Here is an 11,289-nt window from a genome sequence, read left to right on the forward strand (position 1 = left end):
CATTTTGTTTCCTGCCTTGTACACTTAAAACTGATGCCTCCTGTGCGTGTTTATTCTGGACTCTAGGGTTGATGGTGTCACCAGCGCAAACCTCCACGTGGCTTCAGCTTTAATAGACGATCATGTCCGTAGCTGGAGCCACCAGGGTCTAACCTCCTGGCTCCTGTCCTCTGGGAGACCTTGTGTCTGTTCATAAATAAGTGTGCCAGACAGACAAGACCCTGAGACTTATCTACCAAGAAGGTTGTTCTGTGTGTATGTATGTGGTGTTAGGATTGAGCCCAAAAGCATGCTGCCCCTGAGCTACACCGGGTCTTGTTAAATTGCTGTCTTGCTAAGTTGCTGAAGCTGGCCTCAAACCTGCAGTTCTCTTTAGCTTTCCAAGTACTGAGATTACAGGCCTGCATCTGTGTGGCTGAATGTGAACTATCATCTGAGATGTGCAAAGCCAGGTGTGTGACAGTCAGCTCAGTCCTTTCTCCGAGTAAGTGACCCTCTACTCATCCAGCTCCAGTCCTCCAGGCAACGACTCACAGGCTCCTGGTCCATGCCAGCCCCAGGCCATGACTGCACTGTGCAGGCTGTGGGCAGGGGCAGCACTGCACACGATGCTGTGGGAAGGCGCCTGACCCCAGACCCCAGGCAGGGGAGGCATCATTTGCTTTGGCCTAGCTGCAGAGCATAGCCTGGCTGTGCACTGGCCACATGACGAACCACGAATGTTCCCTACAGTGTGAACACGTCTTACCCTGAAGCCCAGCTGGGCCAAGCCCTGCCCTGGTTTGCATCCAGCACAGCTCAGGCCTGAAGGGCGAGCCCCACTGATGGAGTCCGGGCGGCGGCTCAGGCTAGCCCTGGCTCAGAGGACTTGCTGCTGTCTCTGTTCTGATGCAGATTTCACAGCCTCTCCTTAGCAGGTGTGAGGCTGACCTGAGGCTTGGGAGCCCTGACCCAGGTTGCCTGTGAGGCCCCAGACCATAGGACATGGGACACCATATAGACTCAGGACTTCCACTCTCACCAATATGTTCTTGCAAACAGAGATTGAAATAGAGGTTTAGCATTTTGAGAATAAACAGCAGACATTTGGTGACAGGGGAGGTGGTTTTCTCTGGCCAGGTTCACTGACCACCCAGCTTCCCTGAGCCCTGCCAGGTGCCTGATGTTGCTCAAGGGTCCAAGCATGAGGCCAGCCCTCCTGAAGCCTGGAGCCACCAGAGAGCCTTGGCGGTGACATGTCCACCAGGTTCCAACAGGGTACTCGGTTTCTGTGTGCTAGGTCCCCAAACCCCATGTGGCAGCTGGCACTGAGGCTGACAGCCACTGCATGCTTCTGATTCACACTCCTTACTCTGCTTCTCTATGCCTCAGAAACCAGCAGGGGCTGTGAGGACCCAGGATGCCAGTGGCTCCCTTGGGTTCTGGTCCATCTCTGAGAACATGCATTTTAAGCAAATGTCTCAAGGGTTCAGTTGCAAGCAGCACTCACACTCACAGGAAGTGCTGAGTGCCCAGAAGAGGCCTGCCACCCTCCTGATGAGCCTGCCGGCCACCAGGCTCTCACACCGGTAACCCTGTGCACAGCAGGCCCTTCTCCAGAGCCCGGCACGTCCCACTGAAACACAGGGGTGGTTAGAGGGGTCACTGTCATGTTATCTGTGGCAGTCCCAACAGCAAGAAACCGGTGCTTTAAAGACTCATCATCTACTGGGTGGTGCACACCTGTCCTCCCAGCTACTCAGAGACTGAAGCAGGAGCAATTCCTCCCAGGGGTTGGAGACCAGCCTGGCAAGACAGCAACCCAGTTTCAAAAATAAATGTCTACCACCATAGAAATGACACATCTACAGCATACGATTTGAGGCCACTACAGCAACGCAAGCAGGGGTTATTCCTCAGCAATGAAAAGAAGCGAGATTCTGACGCATGACTCAGTACCGATGATCCAGAGAACACCATGCTGTCCGTGCTTGGGCTGCTATGATGGTGCCATGGACCGGGTGGTCTGCAGATGACACTGATCCCTCATGGTAGGAGGCTGGAGTCGAGCAAGGCAGTCATTCTGGTGAGGGCCTGGGCTATGTATGATGTGACTCTGGACTGTCCTCCGAGGCAAAGACTGGGTCATGAAGGCTCTGATGTCATCACAGGTGCATCCATTTGGTGACTAATCAGTTGGTGGCTGAGTGGGACCTAGTTATAGGCATCAGACCGCTTTGGGTGGGCGTGCCTTGCAAGGCTATATCTTCTCCTTGGCTCTCTTCTTGCTTTGCTTCTCGTCTGCCAGGTGCCGAGCAGCTTTCCTTTGCCGTGATGTTTCTGCCTGGGGAGCTGGTCAACTGTGAACTGCATCTCCTTCCCTAAGCTGTTCTTGTCTGGCATCTTGGTCAGTGACAAAAAGCTAACACAGCTTCATGCATAGTGCCTTTCCATAGCGTTGTGTGGGGGAGAGCACGCCCTCTCGTAAGCACGCCACCTCCAACCACAAGGCCTCACCTCCCGATACCATTACCTTGGGGGTTAGGAGTCCAACACAGGATGGGGGGTACAAGCACTTAATTCACTGCATTGTTTAAGTGGAATAGTCTAGACACAAACAGACAAATAAATACTGTGTGAGTTGACTTACATGAGGTACCAGGGGTATAACATTCACAAATTTGAATGGTGATGCTATGGGCCAGGGAGTCAGTGTTTGGTGGAGACAGTTTCAGTTTAAGAAGATAAGGTTCTAGGAGTGGATGGCGGTGATGTCTGCACAGTGTAAATGTGCTTGATGGAATGGCCACACACTTAGACACGGGTAAGAGGGTAAAGTGTATGTCCTGTGTAATACCACAACTGAGAGGAATGGCACTGAGAGAGACACACCTACACAACACATGTAGAAAGGAAACCAGGTGCGTTTGCACAGAGACTATGCAGAAATGTGAAAGGAACCCACGTTTGAAGCCAAACTGCATTTAAGCCCCTGTGGACATGTGGACGGAGGAATCCAAGCAGGCTGCAAAACCAGCCATTCACAGTGGTTAGTTACCCTGGGGTGTGATGTGGGGATGCCTTTAAGGGCTTCCGTTTTATTTGAATGCTATCACTCACGATAATAAAAAAAGACAACTAATTTATTTGTCCTCTAAGAGATGACTAAAAGCATAACTAACTTGAAGTAATCACTTTAATCAGCATTATTCTGTTCAAAATCAGCACACAGGAGTGTGTTCCCCTGAGCAGCCACATCTGTCGGCTGGGAGCACAGGCCTGGGCAGGCAGGTGCCTGCTTTCCATCTGAACGCGGTACGTGCAGAGGAATGTGCGCAGAGGGACAGCTACAGAGTGAGCACCTCAGTTTCTGAAGTGAAGTAAAAAATTAAACACGCTGAAGGCGCCTCAGAAGAATCTTTGATGCAGAAGAAAGCGCTCTGTTCGGAAGGCAATGTGACTGACTCTCCAAGGGCTGAGAGAGCGCGGCCGGGCACGTGAGCACTCGAGCGGAGGCCACAGTCCACAGCCACTGGCAAGAAACCGCATGGCACTCTCAGAAGGATGATTTATTTGCCTCTCAATTGAGAGCTGTTTCCCTCTCAGGGAGAGGTGCAAGGCCCAGGCAGGTTCTCAGTGGTCTTTGAAGTTGGCCTTTCTCTTCTCCACAAATGCAGCCATGCCTTCTCTCCGGTCATCCTGGAAGGAGGGGAGAAAACAGAGGTGACATTCTCCTCTTCCCGCTGAGCCCTGCCACCACCTGCCTGCACTGCTTCCCCCAGGCCCACTCTCCCTGCTCATGGGGCAGGGAGGGCGATCTGCAGCAGGCCCACTTGCAGGCAGGAGGATGGGATTCCGACCAATAGGGCTGGCCTTGGGAAGGGCAGGGGTCCACACACTCAGGTGACAGTCACTCGGGAGTGACCCATGCAGGTGTCGACTCCAGCCATTTCTCAGAGAGCCTCAAGGAAACCTCTGGTCACCTCGTCCCCTGGGTCAGCAGGGTCTGTTTCAGCAGCACCCACAGAAGCAGAGACAGGATGGACACACACACACACACACACACACACACACACACACACACCCCTCCATTTCTTCCTTTAGAGTCCAAACCATTTTTAATCTTTTATGAAACACCTAGATGTGACTTTCTGGTAATAAAGGAGGTGGATTATAATGTCAGAAGATTTCTGCCAGGCATGGTGGCACACACTTGTAAGCCCAGTACTTGGGAGGCTGAGACAGGAGGATCACACAGGTTCGAAGCCAGCCTCAGCTACTTAGTGAGGCTCTCAGCAACTTAGTAAGACCCTGTTTCCAAATAAAATGTAAAATAGGTCTGGGGTGTAGGCCAGAGGTAGAAAGCCCCTGGGTTCCATTCCCAGTACCACACACACACACACACAAAAAGATGATTTCTTTTAAATTACTTGTAAGAATCCTAGGAAATACTGCTCTAAAGCATCAGATCATAGTTATGATCACACATTTGAAATATCCCAAATAAGAGGAATAACCTAGAAAAAATATGAATAAAATAAAATGCATTTCCACTTTTTTTTTTTTTTTTTTGCAGTACTGAGGATTGAACCCAGGGGCATTCTACCTCCAAGCTATACCCCAACCCTATTTTTTATTTTGAAACAGGGTCTCACTAAAATAGCTGAGGGCTTCACTAAGTAGCTGAGGCTGGCTATAAACCTGCGATCTACAATCCTCCTATCTCAGCCTCCCAAGTACTGGGATTACAAGCATGCACCATCATGCTCGGCTTTTTTAATTTACTTATTTTTGAGACAGGGTCTTGCTATGTTACCAGTCTGGTCTATAACTCCATAGACTCAAGAGTGGCTGGGACTGCAGGTTTCACCACTGATGAATCCAGCTATAAGCTGCATTTTAAATGAAGGAGCTGCTGTAAAGGGTGTAGTTTATAGGACATTTTGTAATAGGAAGTAACCCTAGACAGTTTTTCATTCTAACCTCCACATACTGTTTTTTTGTTTTTTTTGTTTTTTGCTAAAAGCAAGGCCCACTGATAGAACAAGTCTGATCCAGTAAGAGGGAAGCTAACAGTTCTGATTAGAAAGAAATGGCATTAAATGATAAAATCTGAATAGTTCCCAGCAGTCCCATAACCAGAACACACTTGATTCTCAAGCACTCTCTTTACTCACGGTCGCAAAGGTTGAATAGAAGAGTTTCTTCTCTAACTTATTTCCTTCTGTTAATGTCATTTCAAAGGCTGGAAAAGAAACCCCGCAGTCATGACCTGAGATGCTGCATTGGGCTGCAGAGCATCCTGCGTGGTGTCCGCTGCCCCAACAGAAACCGACTCAGGCCCAGGTCTGCACGGCTCTCTGTGGCTCAGGGCACCTCCCTCTGTGAGCCCACAGCCCAAGATGAGGTGCCATGTGAACTGTCTGTCCCTCCCAGGCCTACGGAATGTTCATCGGTGGTCAGAGGGCTGGGACAAAAGGCGGAAGGACAAAACCTGCCCAATTAGGAGCTCAGAGGCATAGAGGATAATTAAGGATGCAGTCAGAAGAGAGTGCGGTGCCTGGGCGTGGGCTGAGCAGTGTGAGCCTTCAACTGCGACCGTGCCCCAACACTGAGCAGCTCCCCCATGGCCTCGCCGTGTGCTGGCTCCCCAACAAAAGCTCACCTGCCTGAGACCAGCAGCAACCTTGGAGAGGCTGTATCCTCTCTGGAGGTGCTAACATAGGCCTGGAGACACTGGGCCAGCACAAGTGCCTTTCGAGTGCTGAGATGAACTGCTACCTTAAGACGCACGGTAACTGTTCTGAGGAGGGAGGTCAGGTGGGCATGGCCAGCAGGGGAACCAGAAGTACCAAGACCAACCGCCCAGGCTCATGGACATCTTCAGGGAGCCAGGCTGCCTCAGATCCCAGGAGGGAAAATGGGCTCTCCCACGAGCTAGAGGCCAGCCTGACTTCAGGGTCTGCAGCTGTTTCCTACCTTGTCCCTCCACAGTGACACATGCGGTCACCTCCCAGGTCTGTACGAAGGGACACTCAAAGTATAGCAATGCAATCTGGGAGGGACTGAACTGGAACGCTAGTAACAAAATCACAATTTTGAATATTCTTCCATTTCTGCCCAGGATGAGCCAGGTGTAGTCTTCCAGAGCTTCACATTCCTTCTATGAAGTCCTGGGGAAGCCTCCCAACTTGCTCTTTCCAGTGGCCCCCTACCTGCATTCACGGATTCTTTGGCCATGGCTGCTACAATTTTGGAATTGCTGGCAATTTTTTCTGCACATTGAATGGCTTCGTCAACCAATGTTTCAACAGGAAAAATCTTGCTTACAAGACCTAGAACTCAAAAAAGGTGGTGAATAACATTTAGGAAGAGCACAAATTCCATTTCCTTTGGAGTTCCAGTGACTGCTGGGAGCTAAACAGAGACACTTCCCTGGAAGAGGGGCTGGCCCCTCCCCTCCGCAGTCAGGTCACTGCGCTCTCAGATGCTCAGACCAGGCTGTCCTCATCATTAGATGGCAGAAGCAGGAGGAACAAGGATGATGGGCACCAACAGGCCAGGGAAAGGTCTGGCTGGAAAGGTCCTATAGCTCCCATTGCTTATGCTGGGCCACAGGAAATGGATGTTCTACTATAACTCTTTTTTTTTTAGTATTCAGGATTGAACCCAGAGTATTTATTCTATCTCTGAGCTATAACCCCAGCACTATTTTATTTCTTCTTTTTTTTGGTTCTGGGGGTAGAACCCAGGGGCATTCTACCTCCAAGCTAAACCCCCAGCCCTATTTTTTATTCTTTATTTTTAATCAGGGTCTCACTGAGTTGCAAAGGGCCTCACTAAGTAGCTGAGGCTGGCCGCGAACCACGATCCTCCTGTCTCCCAAATGCAGGGATTACAAGCGTGCGCCACCAGGCCGGGCTCTTTCTTCTCACTTTGAAATAGGGCCTCACTAAATGCTGAGGGTGTCGCTCAGTTGCTGAGGCTGGCCTGTGACCCTCCTGTCTCACACCCAGCTTCCATTACAACTCTTCAACCTGAATACCCATCTCTGGTAAATACTTCAAGCTATAAAATCCAAAGGTGGTCAGCCTCCTGGGCCCTCGGGACCCAGTGGCTTTAGTGCCAGTTACCCCAAGGACACCTAACAGAGCCATGTCCCTACCCGGCCTCTGAGGGCAGACCAGTCCCACCTGCTTGCTTGGCATCCTGGGCTGAGATACGGTCACCAGTGAGAACCATCTCCATCGCCAGGGACTTGCCGACCGCACGGGTGAGTCTCTGGGTGCCCCCCGCACCTGCAGGGAGAGGGGCCACGGATCATAGCTGGTTATGCAGTGAGTGAGGCCAAGAAGAAACCACAGGAGCTGGGGCCATGGCTCCCCGACAGAGCACATGCTTAACATGCACAAGGTCCTGAGTTCCACTGCCAGCACCACAAAAGGAAAAAAGAGAAGCCACAGGTGTTCTACTAGCCAGTTCATAGGGCATGAAGGCGAGGCCAAAAACAAAATCCAGTAGAACCAAGTAGCCAACAGGTGGGACAGACTGCAGAGCGCCAAAAACCTCAGGGCAGGCCTCTTGATCTAGGAGCACCAGGGGTTCTCCTCAGGTTCTTCCACCAATATGCTAGAGCCTGCCACAGTTCCCTGACTCCATGTGCAGCTGTCCTCTCCTGGAACAGACACTGAACAAATGCTCTGAACTCACAGCACAGTCTCGGACCCTGGCCTGATCTCTGCAGGTGGATGGTGCTACTCTTTGCCTAATATTCCAGGCCCCTTCGGGGTCGGGGATGGGGAGGTCCTGATTCCCTGCTGTGCTGAGCTTGGGAAGGCAGTGTGACCTGTGTGGCCAGAGGCATGGAAGTGAACAGGCCAGGGTCACATGAGGCAGAGCTCTTAGTGCCAGCCCCAGGTCACTGTTCTGGCTCCCAAGCTTTTGCCCTTCAGGGGACCTGCCTAGGGTATGGATCAGGAGCAGGAAAAAAAATCACTGTGGCTATGAGTCAGTGTAATGCTGCCTGATGCTACCAGACATGGGGTTGGGCTAGAATCCCAGGCCAGTTAGGTCTGCTCTGCCCTCCGATCAGGTCCACATAGCGAGCATGACCAGACAAGGGGCTATTATTTTGGACCTCTGGCTGAATGCAGGCGTGGCCCCGAGGCATGGGCGGCCTTGAAGAACTGCCTGCTAAAGTTGATGTGTTCTCACCTGGGATCGTCCCCAGCAGTATTTCCGGCTGTCCAAACTGGGCTTTTTCACCAGCGTAGATGATGTCACACATCATGGCAAGCTCACAGCCCCCACCAAGCTACAAGAAAACAACTGCACAGGTGAGCTCTGCAGCACGGTACAGGCAGGAAATCATTCTGTTTGCTTACTGGCCTTTTTCATAAAGGGCCTGGCAAAGATTAATCTAGTGGCACAAAGTTAAGCACTGGGATAAATGACCTACAAATGGTTGGCACTGCTTAGCAATGAAGAGGCTCTTCTGCAAAGGACAGACAGTAAGCATTCTTGGCTCTGATGTGAACACACAGCTCTACTGTGGTGGCTCAAGAGCAGCCACCAAGCATGTGCCCAGGAATGGGTCTGGCTGACCCCTGGCTACAGGGGCTTCGTTAAATGACCACCATGTGGAATGGCTGTGTGGCTTTCCACAGTCCATGCTGATGGGTCTGGAAGATGCGCTGCTTTCATAGGTGCAGTGTAGGTCAAAGGACAGTAAATCAACAGCAAAGCCCACCAGCCTCTTGGGGAGACCAGCAACTGAGCATCAACAAACAAAGCAGACACCAGAAGATTCTTCCTCCTCCCTCAGTGGAAGTTACTGGAAGCCACATGCCAACCCACCATGTTCCCTCCCCACGAACCTGGCCCTCTAGTTACCCACGTGCCAACCCCGATGTGGACACTCACAGCATAGCCATTGACGGCAGCAATGACTGGCTTCTTGATTTGCGTCAGGTGGTCCCAATGGCTCAAGAACTTGCTGGAGTAACAGTCCTGGAATGTCCGGTTCTGCATTTCCTTAATATCAGCTCCAGCTATGGGCAGAAACAAGGCTCCAGTTACCAGAGGCCCCACCAGACCTGTACCTCCTAAACCACAGGCAGCTGAGCAGGAACCATGGGCAGGCCTGGGGTGGCAGGGAAGGGCCAGCATGGGTGCCTGTTATGACAAGGAAACACAGGGGCCAAGGAAGGTGACAGGTGCCAGGACGACTCATCAGGCATCTAACCTGGACGGCCCTGGGTCACTCTGGATACGTGGTGTTCTGCTGGTGAAGTGCACTGGAGTGTCCAACCCAGAGCTGCTCATCCAGGCCAGTCATTTTACACTTGAGTAAATCCTGAGATGCACCCCGCCACAGAGGGACAGTCTGTCTTACCCCTCCATACCCGCCATGCACCCCGCCACAGAGGGACAGTCTGTCTTACCCCTCCATACCCGCCATGCACCCCGCCACAGAGGGACAGTCTGTCTTACCCCTTCCCATACCCGCCACTCCTGCTGCCCAGCATACCTGCAAATGCCTTGTCCCCTCCAGTGAGCACAATGGCTCCCACGGCCGGGTCCTCCTCAAAGGCCTCCAGCGCTCGATTGAGCTCCTCTATCAGGCCATTGCAGAGCGCGTTGAGTGCTTTGGGGCGGTTCAATCGGATCAGCCCCACACTGTTATTCTTTCCCTTTTTTTCGGTGATGATGTACTCAAAGTTGGCCCCTAGGGCAAGTGGACAAATGGAGATCTCCATCGCACAGGTGTCAATGTACGGATACCGAGGGGCGCTGCCTGTCCCTGCAGCTCCCACAACCACTCTCCTCTTTTGCATCTCCTTGAATGTTTCCTTAAGGCAAAGAAAACCTCCACCATGGAACACAGCTGCTTTCCAAATACGTGCAGGGACAGGGAATTGCCTTCTCGCAACAAACATCTCGAGGCGAGAGAGGACAGAGCTCTGGCCTTGCTGGGGGACAGCCTGGTGGGAGGGAGACAGAGGCAAAGGAGGGAGGGGTCGCTAGCTTGGAAGTGGGGAAGCAGTGGACTGGTATGGAAGAAGGTGAGCCCAAGAGACAACAGGTATCACATGTTGGGCAGTTAGTTCCCAGAACTAATAGTGCCTGTTCGGAGGGCTTGTTGGGGTTGAGTGTTGCCTTCCCCTTTGATTTTGGCCCTGGGTATTGAACCCAGAGCCTCACATATGCTCTGCCACTGAGCTACAACCCCAGCCCTCACATGTGGAGTGCTGAGCAGCAGCATGTCAGCTATATACAAGACCCAGGAAAAGACTGATGGCTGGTTCCAGGTTGAGGTGCAGAAGTCAGCCAAGAACTGGGGATGAAGCCAACACCACTGACTAGCTGGCTGGAAGTACAGGGTGCAGGAAGAAGCCTAGCCCTGGGGCATGTCTGGGAAGAACCCTTTGCAATACTGAAGTGGGTGGTATCTACAAGAAAAATCTCTGAAAGTGGGCTGGGACAGGAGGGAAGGGAGAAAAGGACTGTCAGCTGGCGGCTGTGGGAGGAGAGTGGGTGTGAGCATGGCACTGCTGACCAGATGGTCTGAAGGACAGGCCTAGGGAGAGGCAGTGAACACGGGGTGGGCCTGGACAGGAGCACCACAGACAAATAGTGCCTGCGTTCACAATCCCTAGGCTGCTTGCTCAACAGAAGTGCCCATCACCATAGAGCCACCTAAACACACATGGAGTTTCACAGCCAACATCCAAGTGTCCAGCAGGTCAGAGGTCCTGGCACTTGGTCCAGCACTGGAGTGGAGAAGTGGCAGTGACCGACCAGACGGAGGTCCTCCTGGACATGGTCTTCTGCAGGCACCAGGGTCAGGCGGGGACTGGACGGCGTAGATGGGGTCAAGAACTGGGGGGGGGGGTGCTAGGCTCATGTGAAGCTGGGGGGAAATGTGGGTCCAAGGTCATGGCGACTGGGGGGCTCAGGATCAAGTTGAAGGCTGTGGGCAGGCTGGAGCATGAGGGCTGGGTCAGGTCAGGTATCTGAGTACCGTGTGTAGAGGGGTTCGGGTCCGGGTCTGCGTCGGGCCAGCGGCCCAGAGTCAAGCAGGATGAGGGGACTGGAGCGACTCAAAACCGAGTGTGGGGTGAGGGCCTGGGGCCAGATGGGGCCCGGTGGAGGGTGCAGGCTGGGGGTTCGCCTAGGCTGGGCACGTGGGGTGCTGCGTCCTCGTGCAGGCCCGCACTCACCCGAGGCGAAGGGCCGCGGCGTGGGGCGCAGGGCCAGGGGCCGCAGCGGGCCGCGCAGGCCGAGAAGGAGAGCGCGCAGAGAGGCCAT

At 52.8% G+C, this 11,289-nt stretch overlaps 1 protein-coding gene across 1 annotated transcript; it reads right to left on the minus strand.

Moving 5' to 3' along the window:
• Positions 1 to 3,612: 3,612 nt before the first annotated feature.
• Positions 3,613 to 11,289, minus strand: ECHS1 (enoyl-CoA hydratase, short chain 1; the record flags this gene model as incomplete). The annotated part of the gene is made up of 8 exons (XM_080695321.1): positions 3,613 to 3,678; positions 5,157 to 5,224; positions 6,195 to 6,314; positions 7,173 to 7,277; positions 8,194 to 8,293; positions 8,902 to 9,029; positions 9,509 to 9,706; positions 11,202 to 11,289. The coding sequence occupies 8 exons, from the start codon at positions 11,287 to 11,289 to the stop codon at positions 3,613 to 3,615; spliced, it is 873 nt and encodes a 290-aa protein (XP_080551447.1).

This window comes from Muscardinus avellanarius (assembly GCF_963383645.1).
Source record: "Muscardinus avellanarius genome assembly, chromosome: 4".
Lineage (NCBI taxonomy): Eukaryota > Metazoa > Chordata > Mammalia > Rodentia > Gliridae > Muscardinus > Muscardinus avellanarius.